The sequence below is a fragment of the Periplaneta americana genome, chromosome 16 (assembly GCF_040183065.1).
Source record: "Periplaneta americana isolate PAMFEO1 chromosome 16, P.americana_PAMFEO1_priV1, whole genome shotgun sequence".
NCBI lineage: Eukaryota > Metazoa > Arthropoda > Insecta > Blattodea > Blattidae > Periplaneta > Periplaneta americana.
The window spans coordinates 161,868,440-161,893,416 of record NC_091132.1 but is presented as its reverse complement, the minus strand read 5'-3'; the positions used below and the strand labels follow the sequence as shown (position 1 = coordinate 161,893,416).

Here is a 24,977-nt window from a genome sequence, read left to right as displayed (position 1 = left end):
TGTAAATTGGTCTGCTTACAACGTTTTATATACGGAGATGGGCGCTACGGATATATAAAAAAAAGTCTCATATGTGCTGCTTATAACTGCAATACCAGAAGAAAAAAAAAAAAAACAAATGATATATAATATTTCAGGAAAATTTTATAAAGTTACGGCCATAGTTGTTAATAAGCAGCACTTTTTTCGTGCGCACTCGTGTATCAAAGCCGGGCATTCCTTAGTGTCTTTTCTTGCAGATAAAAAGAAAAAGGAACTTTCCTAATAGTGGGTAATAAATGTGAAACAAAAGCAATTCTTGAGTAATCTGTAATAATCTTACATTCAATTTTATCAAAGTATCTAATACACATACACAAAGACTTATGATCAGATAATATATCAGTACATTCGTCAAATATTAACGAATAAAATAAATCTCCTACAAAATTAGCTACAGGTTTTTAACATTTATGGGAAAACAACACAATCTAATAATTAAAAAAAATTAACGCAAGAGAGGAAACGCTACAGTAACGGGAAGCAGTTGAATCATTATTCCCAATGAAAACTTTACTTTACCACAAGTTCATTAAATAGATCTGTAAATAGGTGACTGCATTCACAGAGAATAATCACATGAAAGTGCAGTCGTATATTTTTAGTTCATATGAAAAACTGATAATGTGAGATGTTGGTTCCATATAGCAGAATATATGGCTGACCACTACAAATTTGTATTTCGCCTAGATATGTTTAATATTATAGGTTAGGTAGCTATAATGTTGACGATATGATAAAATAAAAGATCATAATATATGCCCTAGCTCTTCATGTTAATGTCGATTATCTTCCTTATACTTATTTTCTTTCAGCGAATTATCTCTATGTTAATTACTTCTTTTGTCATACAGAGAGCAATATGAATGGAGGATTAATGATTCGTCAAACGACACCATTTTATTTTGTTTCTTCGAAAATTCTCCGACACCGGTATTGTTTTTGCTTCATCGCTGATGTCATCGCAAAGAAAACACCTTGAGTTTGCAGGCTTCTGTGTTAATATTGTCGTTTATGTTTAAAAACTTTACGAAAATCATTGTGAATGCTTACATTAAATAACCTGACGGTTACTTTTCATTGTGAATGTCTATTTTGAGGTTAGAGTTTTCAGGGCTAATAGGCCATGGTTTACTGGCGATGTTACGACCAGACGTTTCGCCTGCAAGTGCGGAAGACATCACTGGCGTGCCATTATAGGCCATAGTGTTTCTTCAGCGTGCCAGGGACAACTAGTGCTACGATAGGGAGCGTGTCCTGATTTATAGGGGGAACTGTGTGAGGCTCGCTGTTGACAGTCCTGTGTGGGCCGTGGTCCGAAACCAAAACATTGAAACCGCTGGCGAGGACCACACTGTCAACAACAAAACCTCCAGCGCGCACCCCATTATCTACAGCGAGACACACCGAGTTCCTCGTATAAATCAGAACACGCATTGAATCGTACCAGCAGTTGTCCCTGGCACGCTAAAGAAAACACTACGCCCCACACTCCTCGCCACTGATGATGTTTTTCAGAGTTAGAGATGGACGATATTTCACAAACAGATTTTTTTTCACAGGTATTTTTTTGTCACAGATAAACCTGTGACTGATGACGCGAAATATCAGTGACAAAATATCGCTATCGAAATCTGCTCCGTATTCAGTACTCTGTGACTGATACTTTCTCCTCTACGTCGTAGGTTTGCGCGTGCGCATGATACAATAACAGCAATCGGGCGGTAGTTTCTCCATCTTATTATAAATGATGTAGTTATTACACGATTTAAATAATAATAACATTGGTTACCAGTACTTAATCTTGTGTAAAATCCTGTCTGAACAACTGTTTTGTTTTGTCATTATTTTCCAATGTTTTTCCGAATACTTATGTTTCATTAATTTTTATTCTATGGCTCAATATTATAATGTTAATGCACGACTTAAAATAATTTATCCATTACCTACATTATATACTATAAAAAGATCTATTTTTAAAACGATTAGGATAATCATATAACCTCAATTTCTCCATACACAACTACATTTAAAAATGATCAACAGGTTCAACATCTATAATATAACCTCTTGGTACATGAGGTTAACTTTTGACATGTTACCATTCGGTTAGGTAAGTATTTATTTGTTAATGGAACATGTACATAATTTCTTTGTTGGATTTTCCCATATAAATCACTGATGAGTGGTGTGTATAGAGAAATCGTATTCATATTTCACTGCTCTTCAATATTTCCTGCTAATTTTTATCGGTGCGGTGTGACAAAATATCGGTGGAATTCATGCTACGTATCGAAATAAAATATCGGTGTGACAAAATCACCGATAAAAGTCACAGATATTTAATTGTCACAGTAACAGTTGTCACAGATATCGTTTAAGCTCATCTCTAGTTAGAGTTGTAGACCACGTTCTATTAGCCCGGAAAATCTAGCCTCATTGACGCTGGCCGTGAAAGCCTACATTCGATTGTTACTTTTGTTGATTGTGGCTGGATTAGCTGTGTTTTTCCATCGATTTTTCATTCTTAATAGTTCTGAATTTAGACTGTCATTAAGTCGTGATCTTATAACCTTCACAGCTTGATATATTTATTTAGCGTAAATTTGTGCTATCGTTGAAAAAACTTTATATTATACACATTCGTGAAGTTATCTTTTTAGCCCTCCAGTGTTTGTGGCACGAGGCAAAGCCCAGTTTCACAACCTTTACGCTTGTCAAAAAAAAAGAGAGAGAACATTTTACGAACTTATCTCTTGAATAATAATTCTCAAAGCCAGCCAATAGCTTCAATGGAACAATGAAAGGAAAATGAGAAAATTTGTTCATGCAAGCCGACAGCCATTTGCAGAAATTAGTAGAACAAACTTGGCAATGATTAGTGTCAATCGCAGAAAAGGTTCTTTTGTTAAACCGTCATAATATTCCAATCTGGGGCCATCGGAATAACTGCATAATTATAATGGATTCAAGCGCGGTATCTGAAAGGAAGACAAATACCGCGACCCGAAAAAATGGAACCCTATCAGCAAAACCCCTCAAAATGATGTACTTGAAAATTGTAGACATTTAATACTTCAGTAAATTGTAGATCGTATAAAAAGTGGTCAGTAATTTACAATACTTGCCAAAGATAACATTTATGAAAATAGACCTGCTTACATGTGAGCAATTAAGACTGTGTGATAGTTATTTAGATATGCCAGGTAACAGAGCAAACGAAGATATTGTAGGATATGTAAACATCAGTGACTTGACATTAGAAGAACTAACAAACACGACACTAAACATTGCTAGTAATATTGGGTTATCAGTTCACAACATACGAGTGTAAGCTTATCATAGAGGCGTCAGTATGACAGCAATTTATCCGACTCTTTCTAAATTTACTGATTTACTAACACAATCTGACGAATCATAAATATTTTCTTTATTTTTCTCCTTGTACATCACATAGCTTCTCTCTTAGTATGCTCCTAATTAGCAAAGCAACTCTTCTTGGTTGCCTGCAACTGGTAGGCTGTGGCACTTTCTTTCACACTGAATTGTACTTTATCTTTAAAGTTGCCTAATCCTAAAAATATGTTAATAAAATGTTACTCTTCACCAGAAAGAGATTTTTCATCCTGAAAAAAAAATCCATCTACATATTAAGTCTCCTGGAATTCAGTTCATGAAACAAACCACACTAATGCCTGTGTTTTGGATCTTACAAATACAAATTCTTACCAATTTCCCATACTACTTACTACAAAATTTAAGCTTACAAAACAACTGAATTGCGCTAGAAACGTCCACAAATGCGTGAGATATTACTAGGTTTCTTCAAATTATTGTCTTGAACATAGACCTATTGATTGTAACTACTCAAAGAAATACATTCACTTCCGTTCTCCTCTCTACCTTAAAACTGTTATCTCTGTTTTCAACATTTATAGCCTTCTATCAGACTTCTCCTACTCTATTTATACAGTACATCTGATACTTGGTGTTTCGCAGCACATTGCTGTTTCCATTAATTCTCCAGTAATTACACTAATGGTGTTATTACATCCCACTTCCATTACCTTTGTGACACATCAAATCATACACCTACGCGCAAAATCATTCACTTACACCTTTCACATTGCTTTCCAATAGCAGACTGACAACTTCGTCTGCACATCTATTGCATACATCACTCATTAGTAACATATTACACTAATCAGATTAGAGATGTATACAAACAATTACTGTTGCTCTGACACATATCATTAAGTCAGCTTTAATGTGACTAATACTGTTCCCTTCAACTACCACTGTTTTCAGAATTGTTCTAATTATTTCCTTCCCTTACGGTAGCGATAATTTCTTTTCGACAGAAATAGTTATTTTTCATAAGTGAACACACAAAGATCTCGCGAACTGAATGTCTGGGGTCTCAATCGGGTTCCAATCTTCGATTAAGACTACAGAGATCACAAGCAAAATGATCGATACGCATGACTGTACCAGTCTTAAGAGTGCATATCTTTCCTGGAAGCTGCAAACCACATTATGGCTACACGCATAAGTATCTGGCTCTACATCCATGTCAGTTGTCACGAAAAGCAGAAACAGTCACCACAAATATCGCAGTCACATCGATTCTCACTTACGTATCTCGTTACATGCTGTTACAGATCTTGCGAGAACGAGAAAAACGTCTCAAAAACATCGCAACTGAACCTCTCACTTGTGTCTAAGAGTGCACACAATTTTACACTACCAGATTCCGAAAACAGCTTTCACTTATATCACAACTGAATGCCTTCTGCCCGTGTGTGTACGATTCTATGCTTTTTTGCATTACTAGGTCTCGAAAACCTCTTTCCACATATATCACAAGCAAATGCCTTCACCTCAGTGTGTACGAGTCTATGCTTTTTTGCATTACTAGATTCCGAAAACTCCTTTCCACATATATCACAACTGAATGCCTTCTCCCCAGTGTGTATGATACTATGTTTTTTCAAAGAACGAGACTGCGAAAATTTTTTTTCACATATATCACAACTGAATGGCTTCTCCCCTGTGTGTACGAATGAATGTATTTTAAGATGACCGGAATCCAAAAACTTTTTTCCACATGTACCACAAGCGAATGCCTTCACCCCAGTGTGTAAGAGTCTATGCTTTTTTGCATTACTAGATTCCGAAAACTTCTTTCCACATATATCACAAGTGAATGCCTTCTCCCCAGTGTGTACGATTCTATGTTTTTTTACAGAAGCAGACTGCGAAAATGTCTTTCCACACATATATCACAACTGAATGCCTTCCTCCCTGTGTGTAAAAGTGCATGCTGGTTAAGAGCACTAGAATGCGAAAACTTCCTTCCACATATATCACAACCGAATGGCTTCACCCCTGTGTGTACGCGTGTATGCTCTTTTAAATTACTAGAAAGTGAAAATTTCTTTCCACATATATCACAACTGAATGCCTTCTGGCCAGTGTGTACGAGTGAATGTCTTTTCAGATTGCTAAGGAGCGAAAACTTCTTTCCACATATATCACAACTGAATGCCTTCTCCCCTGTGTGTACGAGTGCATGCCGTTTTAGAGAACTAGAATTCAAAAATTTTCTTCCACACGTATCACAACTGAATGACTTCTCCCCTGTGTGTACAAGTGTATGCTTTCTTAAATTAGAGGTAAACGAAAATTTCTTTCCACATATATCACAACTGAAAGGCTTCTCGCCTGAATGTACTCTGGCATGTTCTTTCAGGGTATAAGAGTTCAGAAACATCTTTCCACATACATCACAACTGAATGATTTGATGCCTGTGTGACGAATAGTTTCCGAAAATTTCTTTCTACAAATATCACAACTGCATGTCTGGTCGTCTGTGTGTACGCAAGCGTGTGTTTTGACAAGATCCACCTCCAAACAGTCCTTTCCACAATCATCGGACATCAACGGTCTCTTGTCCTTGTGTAGAACAGTATGTCTTTTGAGTTCTATCGAATCGAAAAAACACTTTCCACAAACATCACATTTGAATGTCTTCTCATATGTTTCCAGGAATTCATCTTCTGTAATACTGTGGCAGCAAGGTGGAACTCCATTGCTGTGAAGAAAATGTGCTGTTAATTCGAACAAGATGACTAAACAAGGATATATCACCAAAACCAAACCTACATCCAACAAAAATATATAATATATTTAGTAAATGCACTGATTGGCAAAAAAAAAATCACGCACTAATAAGGGCCTGCCATTTTGCTGCAAACCTCGGCATACAATTACATCTCAAAGATATAGTCACAATGTTTAGCGTAGTAACGAAATTAGTTGAAGGGTCTTGCCACCAGAGGCCGTGAACCTGCTGTCATCCGTGGCCTCTAAAAGGGCTTGCACAGGCTACTTGAACTTAGAGGACTGTTGTATCCTGTTGTGTAAAACTCGTCGATCATTTGACATGCCTCTACGACGTAATGGAAGAGACTTTACCCAGTTAACAGAGTTTGAGAGGGGGCGCATTACAGGAGTGCGCGAGGCAGGATGGTCGTATCGGCGAATCGCCAGCCACCTACGCCGTTCTGACCAGATTGTCAGGATGTGTTAGGACCAGTGGATGCGTGAGGGCACGCACACACAGCGACTGGGCTCAGGACGCCCTCGACTGACAACCTGGGAAGAAGTTCGTCGGATCCCCTGACAAGAGCAAACAGATCCAAGTGGGAGCTACTACCTGAAAGCCAGATTTGTATAATACATTCGTTACTGGAGGTACGTTAACAGAAAGCCACAATTTAAAGTCACACAGTATTTGTGTGCACTCACAGTTGAGTTCTGGCGTCTTGTCAGCTCATGTGAGTTGTGTGGATATAAAAAGGAAAAATTGTGACGGTGGCGTGTATAGTTCCTGGGGTAGCTGAGTCGGTAGAGTGTTCGCGCGCTAAGCGAAGAGTCCCGGGATCGATACCCGGCCACAGAAAAATTTTTCCTTGAAATAATTCAGATCCAACTGTTTCACCGCCCGCCACTCTGAGACAGGTTGCAGCATTATTACAGGCCGCTGTGTCTGCTTGAACCATTTACAGGCGCTTGATTGAAGAAAATTTATTCTCACTGCGCCCATTACGTGTCCTGCCATTGACACCCGCCCACCGTGGCCTCCATTTGCAGTGGTGCCGTAAGCGGCAAACCTGGACTGCTGCAGACTGGAACCGGGCTTCTTTAGCGATGCATCCAGGTTCTCTTAAGCTCTGACGACGGTCGTAGTCGTTCCTGGAGAACTTGTGGTGCGCGTCTCAATCCTACATTAGCTGTAGCGCAACACACCGCACCCCCTGCTGGCGTGCTGGTCTGGGGGGCCATCACATTCGACAGTCGGTCACTCCTAGTAGTGATACGAGGGTCAATAACAGCGCAGCGATATGTGCAGGACATCCTCCTCCCACATGTGTTGCCACTCGTGGCATGGCTTCGAGGAGGTCTATTTTAGCAGGATAATGCTCGGCCGCACACAACAAGGGTGTCACAGGAATGCCTCTGCAACATTGTCACACTTCCTTGGCCTGCACAATCGCCAGATTTGTCACCAACCGAACATGTCTGGGGCCACCTGGGACGCCAAATGCAGAAGACTGGAACTCTACAAGATCTAGAGAACCAGTTGCAGTAAATATGGACAGATATGCCGCAGGATATCATACGAAACCTGTATGCCTCCATGTCTGTCTGTATTACACCTTGTATCCAAACTAGAGTTGAAGAAACAGGGTACTACAGCCTCAATTCAGGTGGTCAGTTCTCAGCAATAAAATTATTATTTTGTTCTAATACTGTAATCATTTACATACATCAACGTTACAATTATGCATATCAGGTTTCATACAATTTCCACAACTCCTTTTTCGTGCGTGATTTTTTTTTGTCAGTGAGTATATGTGGAAGTACGCAAGTTAATTCTCGTAAGTGCTTTTTAGTTGGTCTTTTACGACGCTTTATCAACAACTATCGTTGGTTGTCTAGCGTCTGAATGAGATGAAGATGTCAATGCTAGCGAGATGAGTCCAGGACCGAAAGTTACCCACCATTTTCTCTTAATGGGTTGAGAAGAAAACCACGAAAAATAATTTAAACTCACATAACCAAAATTTCAGTAAACATATATGTCGATTATTGGAATTTACGCAGTTGCTTTTCTTGTGTGGAATTCCCCATGACAGATTCTTCTAGACTGTCCAGTATGACAATCACTGAGAAATAGCTGACAAGTTCCACCTGATCCAGCAACTGAATCGTAATATAAGAGTGTAAAATAATGAAAACTTCAAGTAAAGATATGGGGGGTAACATTATTGTCATCTACTTTTAAGGTTTGGAGACTGGAAATGGAAAAATGAGAACAAATCGTTTACAAAGAAGTTCACAGGATGGGTAGAGGGAAAGATACATAGACAGACAATCACACAAACGTATACATGGACGAATAGACTGACAAACAGAAAATGATGCAGAAAAACAGATAAGGAGAGACAGGCATACAGAAAGACAAACACAAAGAGAGACATACAGACTGATTTGCATGTGAACATAGGAATTCAGAATATTGAGTCCTTCATTTGAACAACACTCATGTTGAAACTAATTAGTAATTCCTATTCTTCGTCACTATTATTTAAATAAAGCAAAGAAACCAACAACAAAGTAAAGGCCCACACACTTCACTCACCCTTCGGTAAATACTTCATTCTCTTCTGCCGTTACTTGTAGTTCGACCTCATCCTGCTCTTTATGTATCTCACATGCCTCGTCCTGCAAAAGAGTATGTGAAGATAACCTATGGAAAAATATTAGCAGAAGGCTCACTGGATGGTAGCTTAAATGCAGCAGACTAGATTTTAAATCATACTTAATCCAGTAAACAATTCAAGCATTATTGGTGTAGAAACAAGATCAATTTAACAAACACAAATAACAAAATATTATGGCATTTTGTGAAAAATGTCCCGTTTTAAGTAACAATTTTGTAAACTATAAGTCAATTCGGAGAATAAATAAGAGTGAAACTTGAATCGTATTCTGAGATAGTCATAAGTAAGTAGGATTCAGGAAGACCTAGTTGACAAGTCATCAAAATTGTTTTACGGTAAAATTGGTGATGGAAATTTTTGGTAAGGTAGTTTGAAACTATTTCAGATATCTCCGGAATTACAACAACCATATGATTAAACCGAAAATCAACGAAGGTCAGTAAAATTCTAAAACAATTTGAAAACGGAGGAAAAGGAATTTGCATAGTGTAAACAACAATGGAAGAAATTTCCTCATTTGTGAATATTTAGGGAGACAATTCCACGTATTATTATTGTCATTTACTTCACTTACGCCTTCATATTTTTATTTTTTCCAGAGTCCAGTTCCATGTTAGTGTTCCCAATCTTTTGTATTCGTTTAAGGTGGGAGTTTGAACTCAATGAAACGATTAAAGAGTTCTCACCAAGTAACAGTGTGAGGTTGCTATTGCAGAGTGCAGGAGAATGGCAAGGGAAATCTGAAGCTAAAGTTGGGAGTTGCTGTTACATCTCCCAACTGTGTAAGCTACGACAAAATAGCTGTGATTTTGTCAGAGTGTGAATTTTGTATTTTGTATTCAAATCATTCTTGGCGATTGTGCGAAGGTAACCATCCCTGTCTGTGGATTTCCAATTCTCCTAGAACTCAATATCACTGTAATCAAGAAATCTCTGAATAAACCAAAAGGAGCACCCAGCTTTTAATAAGCGGAAAGATGTTAATCTTTATCACTCTTCAGAAAATTGAATTGAAATGCCAGTGCCTTGCTTTATGTGAACAACAGTGATTAGCTCAGCATGCAAACTAAAGAAAAAACACGCTCTCAACTGTCATCGCTATATGTGGGCATGCACATTCGATCAAGAATATTTGCGAATGATGAAGAGTATCATTCATGGAAGAATATAGCGACTCCATAGCTTCACTAACAAAGAATGACAGACGTCACCCTTTTGAGTTGAAACAATATTAAATAGATCTCATATGTGTTGACCAACAACATAACCATGTGACTTGCAAGTGTCTGGACACTGAAGCTGTCATTTATACGTACAACAGTCGCTACGGCTGTGAGTCCCATATCGGGCAGAGATGGTGGATGTCGGAGCTGTGATTTTGGAACTCTAGAATCCAGTGACAAACCTATCACACAGACAGATTCACAAGTCTTCAAAGCACACCCCACCAATACTCTGAAATAATCATTGAGAATTGTGACTGTCATGCATATCTGCCAACTACTGACGTCACAAGAAATAGGCATCAATGACGTGGATTTCAACTATCAAAAGAATTTGGAAAGAAAAATTAAAGAAACCTAATTACTCTAACTGTATTCCCTACACCAGCCAGAATAGACAAGTTTACTCATCAACCGACTAACCCTATACTGGACTGTCAATTAAAATAGAAGTGAATATTATAAGAATTAGCAATAGAGATTAAAAAATTCAAAACTGATATGATTTAGTAAATGTTCAACATCAGTCTCTAGGAGAAAAATAGAGCGGAAAAACTTCACGAAGGACTACATGACAAAGAATTGCACAGCATGAGAGCTAAAATAGTTTCGATGGTGACGTGAGTCTAGTAGTCACACAAGCCTGTATGTAACAGAGGCAGAAATACGCACAGACACACTCACCTCCGCCTTGCTTTTCATGACGGGAAAGTCACTTGGCTCAGGAGATTCCTCAAATGTCATCTCTGATTTCAGATCATAGCTATGATCCATACATTCCGTCTTTATTTCGGTCATGAGCAGATCTAATGCATTTCCTTCCTGCAAAATATACAACATAATAATTGTGTCATAAAACATAAGTCTTTCACGAAAAACAACTCACTGCTTTTATAGTGTATCCACTCTATTAATAATCCTGATGTCAAGGATTTCACGTGTACCAACTCCAGTGTCAGTAGTGAAATAATGTATATGAAAAGTCGGAAGTATCCAATGAAGAGTCGCTGTTGTCTGATCAATATTTTGGATGACGTGAGAGGTTTATATGACGACATGCATATGTACATTACTTTGCAAGTACGAAAAATTGTTTTTATAAAATGGTAATAATTTAGATCACCTCAAAGTTGTTGTTCAGTGTTTGTGTGGGTTCTAGGTGTTAATGGTGTATGTCCCTAATCCAGGTATGCTTTTCTTCGATAAATATTTGGTGAGCTTGTGATCTTCAGTTTGCACTCTCGGAATGGCGCTACGAGTACTCAAATATACAGTATATAGATCCTCGGTTTTTAGTGTTTTATCTGGTAAACTAATAATCCTTGTTCGATGCATCAATTTACACTACTTTCGTTCGCTGTGTCCATGGCTTTACATAATTCGTGCAAGTTAAAGTTCTTTCGTGATGCACTAGTCATCGTAAGATTACTAGAATATTAAAGTCTTTTGTCTAAATGGAGTAGTGTAGTAAATCCATTTAATATACGTAAATAAGGCATTTGTTAGTAGGTAAGTGGAGTAACGCCATTTTTTGGATATTTATCATATTAATTTGCTCATCTGTATAATGCAAGTTATTTAATTTGAAATATATTTGCGAAATTAATATTCATTAGCAAACTAATAAATTGACTTGTGTTATATAACGGATTAACTGATATATTGAATGTCTAAATATAATTTTTAACGGCTTGTTCTTCAACGAATTCGTAACATCATGCCTATGATGGTGGTTTACCCAACGAAAGGTTCCAAGATCGAATCCCGGGGTATTCAAAGTTAAGTGATGTATTCCACATTCAGATGAAGCACTTCTTTAGAACAAAGTATGTAGAGGGTGAAATAGAGAAAAATATGTGAGGAAGAGTGGATAGTGAAATGGTGTAGGCTGGAAGAAAAATAAGAGGGGAAGTTGGGGTTTTAAGGACGCGAGCCCCCGATTTCAATCATATTTTGAATTATCAACATCGTGTGAGAGGGCACATATAGCATCATCGATCTCCAATTCCTGTGGAATTAAAGCAACTTATTCTCGTCTCGAATGATTTCAGAGTTCACAAATCTCTCCATTGGTTTACTGAAGGGTTGGGTGTGAAGAGACGATTAATTCCTCCTCCCCATGTAGGTTAGTGTGATGAAAATACGTACTGCAGAATGGAGGAGGATGGAGAAAGGAACTCTAAAGTAGTCTTTGTGACATGACTTTATTGCGTAATTATAAAGAAATTGTACCAAGAAATGGGCAACAAACATGTGAAGTTTGACTAATATACAATGTAAAGAGAAGAACTGAAAAGAAAAAAAACAGAATTAAGATTATTTCCTAAACCAGGTGCAAATTACAACTTTAGTCACCTACTACGGGATTAACTGAGAGTGGCCCACATTGTGTACTGGACTGGGAATTAAAATCAAGGAGGCATGGTAAAATTAATCAGTGGGGATGAAATCATCAACCTGTATAATATTTTGCATACGTTAAACAATTGTATTTTTATGACTATTACACTCTTACTACGTCATACTACTTTTGACCAATAAAACGGTACGAAAGGACGTATTTCAACCAATCATGGCTGCTTATCGCACAATTTTATCGCGTCCCTAGCATTTGTTTAATTTTATCGCGTCCCTAGCATTTGTTTCTTTGTTTGCCAACATTTGAAACTGCGCTGGTCTGGACGTCAAAAATATATATAAAATTACAAACCACTCCAGTCGATGCACGGCAGTTTCAAATATCACTCGCATTGGCATTCAAGAAAAAAGAATTAATAAAAATCACTGATCATACCTATGCATCTTCTGAAATCCGATTTACAAATAAATGAAGAGCACCATTCGGAAATCCTGAATAAGTTGAATACACCATGTAGGCCTAAATCAACGAGTTCCACTTCTATTACGCACACGTCCAATATAACATCAATTGAACCACCAACCACATTCAAATTTGAAAATTGTACATTTAATAATTATTCCTTTTAAAATTATTCATTCTGAAATCCTGAATAAGTTGAATGCACCATGTAGGCCTAAAACAAAGAGTTCCACTTCTATTACGCACACGTCCAATATAATATCAATTGAACCACCAACCACATTCAAATTTGAAAATTGTACATTCAATAATTATTCCTTTTAAAATTATTCATGTTTATTTATTATGTCGTCGTCGTTAATTAAAACTTTTCTAACACTTGTGTATATTAGTTAGGTTATGTTATAGCTTCTGCTATATGATATAATGGATAGTCACGTATCAGAGATTGTTTAATATTAAGATTTATTGAAAATCATCTGTCAAGTGACGTTGATTACTGGGATTCGGATAATTGAAGTGGAATGCAACTGTCTTAATAAAAATGAAACTGAATCAACAAAGCTTTCTTGACTAGTAACCGTCTACAGAGTTCAATGAAGATTAAATAGTTGGCACAACTGCCATCTAGCGTAATGGTGCAATAATACATTTGAAGACAGGTTTATTTTCGTAAGTCAATTAATATTTTATTGTATTGGAGTACTTTGTTACTTATAATCTTTATATACTTTCTTCTAATCGTGTAATAGTCAATTAAATCCCACTCGAGTTTTGATTTTCTCTAGATAAATCAAAACCTCTCGTGAGATTACTGTTGATAAAACAGTGGTGGAAAAGAATCACGAAAAATGTAGGATGAAGAAATGAACTGCATGAAGGCATCAATCGTATCCCCTGGTCACCCGAATGTAGCAGCCACATCAGCCAGTGAAGAACAGAGAGAACTAGCGACCAACACACTAAATAAACTGCACTCACCTCGACTTCACTTTTGACGAAGGAAATGTCAATTGGCATATGAGTTTTATCAAATGTCATCTCAGATTTTACATCACTGCTGTTGTCTGTACATTCTGTCTTTATTCCAGTCACTTGCAGATCTAATACATTTCCTTCCTGCAACACATAAAACACAATAATAATGAAATGTACCATATGTAGTACTTCACGATAAACCAGTGACAATTTTTAATGGCCCTCCACTGTACTTTTTAAATCCTGAAGTCAACGAAAGCACGTGTACACACATCAGAGTCAGTTGTGATATAATTTGTATGGAAAGCATGGTAACGCAGCATATAAGAGAACAGCTGTATATTATTAGATTGTTTTGTTCAAGTACATTATTACGCCACTTTACATTTGCACATACAAACACACTTCACTTCAGAATTACTTTATTTATTTATAAAATGCATGGTGGGAAATTTGAAACATGTTTTAAAGGTTTCAGGATGATTGGTCCACTACAGTTATGTCCATTTTGCATCAAGTCAAAAGAAAAACTGTCCATAATCACGTTATGTCCACAAGCATTGTGTCCACTGAACATAATGTCCATAGACATTTAATCCATAAACAAATATGTCCACAAGAAATTTTGTCCATATATATTATATACAATGACTTTTACTGTCAATTAATTATAATGTCCATAATACATCTGACGTCACTAGAAGTGAAGTAAATTTTTGGAATCAGAATAAGAAATTTCTATTCACAATGGTAGAGTCTATCATCTTTCAAAAATTAAGAATGAAACTGAGGTCAGCGCAACAGTGGTTTAAGCCACTTTTTTAATGTAGACAAAGCAATGTTAAGTTACATATATATTTATAAGTGATATCTTTTAGGGAAAAAATTACATGCTTCCTAAGAAGATATATAATGCTGGATTGGTCTATTCCAATTCATAGGAAGATAGTTCACGTCAAAATCAATAGAAGGCCCATTATTTAATTTTTCGCATTGAGAAGGGTTAGACCACTGTTGCGCTGACCCCTCATTTATTGGAGATGTGTGAAATGAGATATTTGGAATGCCAGGAGTGTTGCTAATGCAAATGTCTACCAAATGTTGACAGACTGATGATTTTTTAAACTGGTTATTTCTTCAGATTTGTGGATCATTTAAATTACGGAAATTCCATCTGTGGACAGAACTACAAATGGACCTGTAATGTAGTGGACTTTAAATAACAGGGCCTATAAATTTATGGACTTTATTGTAAAGGACAGAAGAAACTGGACATTTTGTCTGTGGATATATAGAAATGAATATATCATCTGTATACTGTTTTAAAATGATTTATTCCATTAGATATTTATTCTAAGGGTAATCAATGACAGAAATTAGCAGATTTGTTATCTTAAATGTTCATTCGAGGAGCAATTATCTCTCATTATAATACTACAGAAAGTCAAGTTAGAATGCAGGCTATTTAATCTGTATCTCAAAGCTATGATCATGGTAAGAAATGAGTGCCATGTTTAACATCTCCTTGCCGATGAAACTAGTAGTAAGGCATCACAAATAAACTATTCTTCCAGTTTAGGAACTGAATTTGTCTGGTGCATTAACCGATGCGTATTCGCCAGGTAGAAATTTTGTCATAACACTTTAACCGTTGTATAATAACGCAGTCCACTCAGAATCATTCTGATGAGTCTGAGAAACTACAACAAGTCGCGAAGTCTGGTTCAGAGAACGAGTTAAATTGGCAGGGAAGAACATCACGATACCCATAAGATACCCCTGCACTGGTCAGATCATAGTGCACCATCAGTGAGGTATGTGGAAATTAGTAGCTCATTATTCAGCTGATCAGACTCGTCCATGTGTGGTCTCTCGCGCCCAGTCATTGTAGGATGTTTTTTTTGCCCACACCGTAAGCTATATTGCTATAAACGAAATATTTAGAAAATAACTAGCAACTAGTAATCATTCATATGGGATACCTGAAGTTTGTCCTCTTCTACATCTGTCTTATTACTTCCTTCTAATGCTAGAGTGTCGATCTCACGTTCCATCTTGATTACGTCCATCATGGCTGAAAAAGAAAAAAAAATGGAAACTTAAATTGACAAGGAATATGTCACCCATTTGGATATACTTATTAGTAGCTGGAATAATAATTCCACATATTCACAGCACACACAAACAAACGAGCATGCTGATTCTAGGGCTGTTAAGGCACATCTACACGGTTCAATTATGTGTAATCTGGGGAAAATATTGAAAGAATCAAGGTGAAAACGCAGGTGCAATTGAGATGCATGTATAATTTGTGTCTACACGGTGGGCTGTGTTGAACGTTATCTTCACTACGTATATACCATTAACGAACAACCCAAGGAAGTGTTGCTGTTTTCCCGATCACGATGGATGACGTAATGGGCATATATGACGTCACGTATGTCTGCACAAGAACTATCTTAATAAAAATGTAACAATGAAACATAGTTAAGTAAGATTAATTGAATAGTAAATGAAGTAGAGTAGTGATTCGATTGCATATACGTATAGTAACACAATTGATAGTGGATAAGTATAATAACGTAGTCATATCATTTGGGTTCCCTGTACTAGGGCTGCCGAGAAGGGGGTGCAAAGGGTGCGAGTGCATATGGGCCCGTGAGCAATAAGGGCCCGTCACATTAAGTAAGTCTGATTGCTTTTTATTATTATGAACAATTATTCGTAGATACATACGAGTATCACAGTCTACTATATACAGTCACGAAGCTTGAGTTTTGAGGATGCTAGAAACAATAGACTGTGACGGTACTATTTTGCATTGCCTGTAATGAGGCGATATTAGCGATCCTAGTGGTGAGCAACTATCTAATGTTTGCATATTTACTACGTATTGAGCTTCGTGACTGGATATATTAGAATGTGGGAGTACTATAAAATTTTGTAAGAATATTTGTTACATAAATTTAATATATTAACTCAACAATTGTAGAATTAATAAAAATTACCACTTCATATGTAAATATTTGATCCATTTTGAATCTTGCGTACAGCACTTTTAACACTTGAATATAATTAATTGATGAACTAGTGGACTTACACGTGTTAACACGAGTAAGTCCACTAGTTCATCAATTAATTAAATATTTGACTTTTATATAATAGAATAAAGGTTTCCCGTATTAACGTTCACATACATGACACTTGAGGGCCCCGGCATTTGCCTGAACTATGTTCCCATCACTTGTATCGAACACGTTCAATTATGTATTGGCTGGCCCACTACAATATGCTATTAGATTCTTCCTAACGGAAGTCACAGGATCACGTTTCCTTTTCAGTACATTGTATGTTTCGTGTCGAAACTTTCGTCTTTTCGTTGTCACTTGTCTAGTAAATTCTGTTCATTAGTGTTACCGATTACAGTTTAACTGCACAATGGACAAGTACAGACGTAAGTCGAGAGCTGAGAAGCACAGGAACGCCATTTCATAGTGCTTTAGCAATAACATCTTTAGCAAGACTTCTGGCTTTTGTTGCATTCGAACAATTATAAAATACGATAATTTGATCCAGGGAGCATCCGGTTTTGGTGTAAAGATAATTCGTTTGGCGTGGTTCTTAATTGAAATTACGAAATGGCGTTCCTGTGCTTAACATTTAATCTTGACGAAAAATATTATGAAGACATTAACAAAGGGATCAGTGATGAGCCGAAATATTTAAAATCGATTCATGCCTCTAATTTAGGACTAACACCACTGAAACCTATGAATCTCCTAAACAGTCTGAGGGAATTAAAACTGGTCAGTTTATTTCCAAATATCTGCACAGCCATTAGAATATTCTATACAATTCCTGTGACAATTGTTGATGCTGAAAGATCCTTCAGCAAAATTTAAATAAAAAATGTATTCAGATAAACAGTGTGTCCAGAATGCCTGAGTAACTTTGGCCTCCTTAGTCTGGAGAGCAATCTTGTTAGGTCTTTACATTTTGATGATGATAGGTTCGTTCCAACAAGCGGTTCATGGATCAGTTCATGTACGGTTCCTGTACCATCTTATGCGCATGCGCTAGTTGAGCATCTGCTATGGGATTGAAACTGGACTGGACGCTGTTGGAACGCTTTCGCGGATCGTTATGTACTAAATCCAGAGATGCTATAACTGTGATCATCTTTGCTAAGAACGGGATGCTTAATTATTATCGTTTCGCAGCTAATTCTAATTGCAGAAAATATAATTTCAATCATTTTCTATAAAAAGATGACAAGAAATATGGAAGGCAAGAATTCCGATAATTCAAAGTCGTGTACTGGGGGACTCTCATCTAAAAATAGTTCTTTTTTTAATTATTAATGTATGTACGTTATTTATTATATTTTTAATCAAAGCTGCATGTTGAAATTGTAATTAACTGTTTTAATACCCAAATAATTTCCATTCCCTTTCTTTTTGGCGAAAATTTAAATTAAATATCTAGTTTTATTATCCGTCTGTACTGTCAGTTTTCATCTTTAACCTCAATGATGTGAACAGTCGATCATGTCTTTCTTCAGTATCCAGGAGACGTTGGTGAGCTTATGCGCATGCGCGTCTTGCGTACTCTTCCGTACATGCCTCAATCCACGGACTATTTTTGACCGTTCCGAACCCGTGTCAAAAGCTTGTTGGAACGCCCGACTGCAGTACATGTTTCCGGTTCAGGACTGGTTCGGATTGTGTTGAAACGCTTTTTTTGTACTGCGCATGCTCACGATGGTTACGGACGGTTCCTGACTGTTGTTGGAACGAACCTATAATTGATGATTTTCCATCATTGAAGTCAAGGAGAGTTCTTTGTTGATGTTGGACTGCAAATTAGAAATTACAGGTGTTTAGGAATAATGTTTTATGAATATAATATATTGTGCTAATGTGAAGTTTTGATAAAAGTTTTCATGTAATAAAAGTGTATATTTTTAGGTTCATATCTGTGTATGGTGTTATCTTTTATTTATTTTGCAAAGAATCATTATGGTTAGAAAAACTGGTAACTTGTAATTGTTACTTTTTCAAGGGGTCTGAGTACAGTATTGCATAGGGGCCCGTAAATTCTGTGAGCGGCCTTGTCCTGTACAATATAAAGTTAATTGATTCGATATCTATTTGCCCTATTAACTGTAATAAGTTTAATGGCAAACTAATGAAATCAGTTCTATTATATAATAAAACTGTGATATGTTTAATAGCTTTGGAAGTATTTGATATTAATTGTTCGTAAGTATGCTATAATTCTTAAGGGTTTGTTCATCAACGAATTCGTAGCGTAATGGCTAGGATAGTGGTTCACTAAATGAAAGGTCCTGTGATTGAATCCCGGCGTATTTAAAGCTAAATTAGGTATTCCAATTTAATCAGGAAAATATGTGAAGGAGGGAGAGCAGTGAAATTGTGTAACATAAGAGAATGAAATGTGAGGCAGTAGGGGTGTGCGGGACGGCAGGCCCTGACTACATTCATGTTTTTAAGTATTGCCATGGTACATGCTATGGTACATGATGCCATATACCGCGGCATCTATCTGCTATTGGTCTGGAAAAACAGCAACTGAATCTTGGATTTTACAAATAGTCAGTGGCGTATACTGGTTAAAGGGTTTGGGCTATCGCTGACCCTATTATTATACAAAATATATCTAACAATTACTTTAATTTAAATTACTATGGTAAAACTAATAATACAAAATTATTACATTATGTTATATTATAAACTTTTTCTTTTGTAATTTCCTTGGGCTACCGCCGGTAGCCCGCAAAATACGCCCCTGCAAATAGTCAATACCAATACAATACTTGGGCGTACTTGATTGTCAAATTTGTCATTGAACACTCCATACGCACTCGTATTTGCGATAATCTTCAATAAAGCTAATCGCACGTGCAGCCATTTTCAGCTTAAAAGTCCAAGATCACCAAAGAAAACAATCTTCAGTTTATTCTCGGCCATCTAAAACAATCAGCTGCTCGCTACAAGCCACTAGTGAACGAAATACGCACAGCTTACCCACAGGCGTGTGTAGCTTTAAATTGCCGCATGCGCTATCATTTTTATAAAAAAAAAAAAAAGAGGTGAATCATTCTTATGTCCCAGCCACTAATAAATGAATAAAAAATAACTTGAAAATGCCTTGGATTTCAAGTATCGAGTACTGGGAAGCAGGGGGCGGCTCTAGAAGGGAGTAGTAAGTTAGCGCTACCCCCAAAAATTTTGTAAATAAATCATGTGTGTAATAATCATTAATGACTTACCAATAAGTCTATTTACTCTTCTAAACATAATAATAAATATCCCTATTATCTGTAGAGCACTTGTATGTTCATCTGTACTAGCCTTGTTAACTCTGTATCTGCCAAGGAACTTTGGGTGCTAGAAGGGCAGGTGCGGGGAAAAAACTCTGGAGGCGTGGCCTTCGCTAGCAGACAGTTTATGACGTGTATACACACGTCGATTGACGAAAGGCTTCTCGCCTTGAAATCACTGCCTTCTTGATCATATTGCTGTATAGTACGTTATACCGCGTTTTATGCTTCGGGTGTTGTGTGAGATTTTGTTGTCTTCTTGAAAGTGTTAATTATAAGAGAGTAAGTAACTAATAGTGTACAAAAATGAATTCCATTAATGGTTTACAATCACAATCATTTTCATCTAGGTCATTAGAGGCGAAAACGTAAATAAAAAGACTTGGTAGACCAACCTGCTATTAAGCTTTCGCAAATAATTTATACGAAGGGTAGGACTTTTAACAGAATTTTTAATCCTAATATGTTCGAAAAACATGACTGGTTGTGCATCTGCAATGTCAAGAATGCTCTATTTTGTTTTCCGTGTGTGTTATTTGGTGGCGAAGAAATGTGAACTAAAACAGGAATGATTGATGTGCATCTTCTAAATGAAAGGGTTCAGAAACACGAGGCATCGTCAACCCACATCAAAAATGTCCTTAGTTAGCCTTCATGGGAATTGTAAATATTGGTGCTCAGTTGGACGGTGCCTATAGAAGAAACATTGAACGTGAAAAATATCATTAATTGTATTAGATTCTGTGACTCCTTTGAATTAGCACTGAGAAGTCTCCATGAAACGGATTCGTCTTCTAATCTAGGCATATTTCGTAGTCTCATAAATTTCAGTGCTGAGCTAGACAACGCTCTAAAGATCCACCCAGAAAATTACTGAGTTTTCAAGGGGGCGTCAAAAATCATTCAAAACGAGATTTTGGCGTTTATGCTAGAAGTCTGTCATGAAGAGATTTCATGGCAGATAAAAACTGTGGACTTTCTAGCTGTTACTGCAAATGAAACAAGTGATGTTTCCAACAAATTTCAGATGGTGGTTATTTACAGACATAACCACAACAACAAACCTGTTGAAAGATTCTGCGACTTCATTGTTCCTACTGGACATGATGCATCATCTTTGGCTAAAAGCATAACACATGAGCTTAATCGTCATTTAGGAACTTGTCCCAGAAACTGATCGCTCACATATATGATTGTGCTTCAGTCATGAGTGGTTGATTACGTGGTGCTCAAGCATTGATCTAGCAAACTACACAGAGGCAGCTTATGTTCATTATTATGCGCCAGCTTAATCTGATCATGCAAAATGCCGCATCAGCTAAAGAGTATAAAAGTACTGTCACCGACAATATGCAACCGCCTATATTTCAAGTTGCCAACCGCCACTGCTGGGAAGGCTGTAAGCCCAACCGACCTGCCCTAAATACGTACGTTACTTATATACAAAAATCGTCGTGCGTGAACGAAACAATACCGCCAAATTTCTTTAATGTGACAGTGTGTTTCAGTGTTGCCAACATAGTAATAACATACACATCTAATCAAACCTAACCTAACCATTTCATAATACTACACACCTAATCAAACCTGTCACATAATACTCACTTAATCAAACCGAATATAACCTGTCACATAATACAACACACCAGTAGTAACTTTTTCTTTAATCAGGTTATTTTACGACGCTTTATCAACATCTGAGGTTATTTAGCGTCTAGAATGAGAAGAAGGTGATAATGCCAGTGTAATGAGTCCAGGGTCCAGCACCGAAAGTTACCCAGCCTTTGCTCATATTGGGTTGAGGGAAAACCCCCAAAAAAACCTCAACCGCGTAACCTGCCCCGACCGGGGATCGAACCCGGGCCACCTGGTTTCGCGGCCAGACTCGCTAATCGTTACTCCACAGGTGTGGTCCTCTAGTAACATTCCTCATATTTAGTATCATTCGTTTTCATGTATTGCGGCTCTGCCAATCGTGTTGATTTCCATCTAGTGGAAGTGGATCGTACTTATACTACTAATTTGAAGAAGAAGCTATGGCGACTTTCATAATAAATACATTTTACATGTTTCGTGATATACTAAATGTGTTAATGTGGTAATAATTCTCTATAACTTGTATGGTACAAAACGATTTTAAATGTTTCGGAATATGTATTGTATGTCTTTCTCGTGTAATATTCTATCATACCTGGTAGACATGTTTCGACCTGTATATTCCGAAATGATATAGTGTTAAAAGTAATGAAGATGTACCGAATTGGCCCGAGTGTAAGCCGCACCCTTAATTTTAGGGGGAAAGGAGAGAAAAAAAAAAAAAAAAAAAAAAAAAAAAAGAAAAATTGAGTGCAGAATGAGAAAAAAAGGAAAATTGAGTGCAGTGAAATTTACCTGTCACATTATCCAGTTACAAAACTGTTTACACTATTTAAACACTTTTTCTTCAATTACGGTATTACGTGGGTAAATCACCAAAAATACCGGTACAACTAATCACCGTCTTCTCCAATGTCACTGCTGACTTCACTACTACCGGTACCGGTATTTGTTTCATCACTGTCACTTTGTTCATCACTCTCCGCCCAAAGTACGTCGTCCTCACTGCCATCCAGAGCATTAGACACGCAGCATTTCTTGAAGCCTTTGATGATTGAATCTGGTGATATCGTGTGCCATGAAGAGAGAATCCACTCACACATAAGGCTGACAGATGGCTTCTTGATTTTCCCAGATGGAGTGAATGCATGACCCCCTTCTAGAAGCCAATCCGAATACTGTTTTCGGAGATGGTCTTTAAAAGGCTTGTTCACGACGACATCAAGCACCTGCAATTTTGATGTCAAACCTCCAGGTATGACGACTAGGTCTGTCTTCAATGCAGTAATTTTCTTCTTTACTTCGGGTGTGAGGTGACCTTTAAAGGCATCCGATACTAACATAGCCCTCTTACAGAGCAGCGCACCTGGTCTGCGATTCCAAACCGTAGCTAGCCAGTCCACCATTAGTTCGGTTGTCATCCATCCTTTCTCTTGGCAACGAATCACTAATCCCTTAGGTAAATTCTCCTTGGGCATGGTTTTACACTTCAGAATAACGTACGGAGGCAGTTTTCCTCCATCTGCCGTAACCGCCAGCATCACAGTGATTCTTTGTTTTTCATTTCCAGTTTTTCTCAATGATATGCTTTTCGCCCCTTTATTGTCAACTGTCATATTGCTCGGCATGTCCCAAAATACGGGCGTCTCGTCGGCATTGCCGATCTGGTGTAATGAGTAAGAGTGGCGCTGACGCAATTCAATGACGTGCCTCTGGAAGTTGATGAGTTTCTCAGTAAAATCCTCTGGCAGTCTCTGTGCTAATGAAGTGCTTCGTCGGAGAACAAGGCCCCTTCTACGCATAAACCTGCGGCACCAACCTATACTTCCATGGATTTCTGTCTGTGGAATGTTCAGTGTCTTCGCTATTTCCAACGATTTTACCTGGATTACTTGTCGAGAGATAGGCATCCCTTCTTTCCTTTTGTCTTGTACAAAGGAAAGGACCCTACGTTCTAGTTCAGGGTATTTCCCAGCCTTGGGTCCTCTGAAAGATTTTCTGGTTGTATTGGCATTTTTCAGTTTATCCTCCGAGGTGATCCAGCGCCGCACATTAGACTCATCCTCACTAAACTTTTTGCCGGCTTCTCTATTAGACGTACTCCTAGCATGACGAATAACTGCAAGTTTGAAACTAGCTTCATAACTGCGCCGAATTCCCAAGCTTGTTGAAGATTTTCTTTCTACGTTTCCGCTCATGGCTGAACCCGTAGCTACGTACAAACTGTTTTAATCTGTCCTATCATACAAAAGAGTACGATCACTGTAATATGAAGACTGGTACATTGTTGCGTCATATACCATACGACTGCTGACAATTTCAAACACGAGCGCGTGGCATTGTTGCTCCATTTCAAAATGATAAAATTACCGGTAGCAACATGCGCCACATTTCAAGTTTAAATTTATCGGCCGCGCAAATAAGCCACACCCCAACTTTTGGAGTTTGAAATTTGAATTAAAATTGCGGCTTATATTCGGACCAATACAGTATATATTTTTAATTTGTTGTAGTTGTGATAAAAGTATTGAAAATTGGTTTATAGCGCAACATTGGCAGTGACAAACGTGTGCAATTTTCGTTCAATGGCAGGTGGATGCTCTAGAATGACCGAAAAAAAGACGTATGCACAATTGAATGCGTTTCGTTACCTCTTGCATTCGTTATTTGAATGCTTAAAGTTGAACCTTGCACATGCACTTTTACATTATTTGCCACACAAAGCCGGAGAATTCAAGACTTAAGTTGTGTGAAACACATTAACCGCCAACATAATTAATGTTGTACTAACAAGTCAAAGATAATGCAAAACTATAATTAGTATAGCATAAAAGTTTGAAATTTAAATAAGTCTCCTTGTTATCCAATTTTTACCTACGAGTATAAATTGAGACGTAAACCACAAAGAACAGATGGGTTCCAATGCCGGTACAAAAAATTTGTGGATGCCCTGTAATTCAAAAGTTTAAGGTTATTAAGCAACAACTCCATTTGTGATGATCAGATCATATAACTTACACTTGCATAGAATATAATAAAATTCAACAGTACCGGTACACTTACCTGTATGAAACAACATAACGTACTTATAACCCTCCTTCACATATCAGCCTGCTTACTTACAACTTTTTTATTTTATCGGTTTGTTCAGAATAAAGTGATCAAGGGGGCCGTGGTAGCAGCCTTG

General features: G+C 37.4%; 1 protein-coding gene across 2 annotated transcripts; it reads right to left on the bottom strand.

The window, feature by feature from the left end:
* Positions 1 to 354: 354 nt before the first annotated feature.
* LOC138691680 (zinc finger protein 714-like) lies at positions 355 to 24,931 on the bottom strand. 2 transcript variants are annotated; one of them, XM_069813915.1, is made up of 7 exons: positions 24,854 to 24,931; positions 24,669 to 24,740; positions 15,834 to 15,925; positions 13,855 to 13,992; positions 10,737 to 10,874; positions 8,748 to 8,830; positions 355 to 6,134 (listed from the first exon to the last, which is right to left on the bottom strand). In XM_069813915.1, the coding sequence occupies exons 1-7, from the start codon at positions 24,867 to 24,869 to the stop codon at positions 5,282 to 5,284; spliced, it is 1,392 nt and encodes a 463-aa protein (XP_069670016.1). In that variant the 5' UTR covers positions 24,870 to 24,931; the 3' UTR covers positions 355 to 5,281. The 2 variants fall into 2 exon arrangements, with proteins under 2 accessions (XP_069670016.1, XP_069670017.1); XM_069813916.1 differs by lacking the exon at positions 24,669 to 24,740.
* Between the last annotated feature and the right edge of the window lie 46 nt (positions 24,932 to 24,977).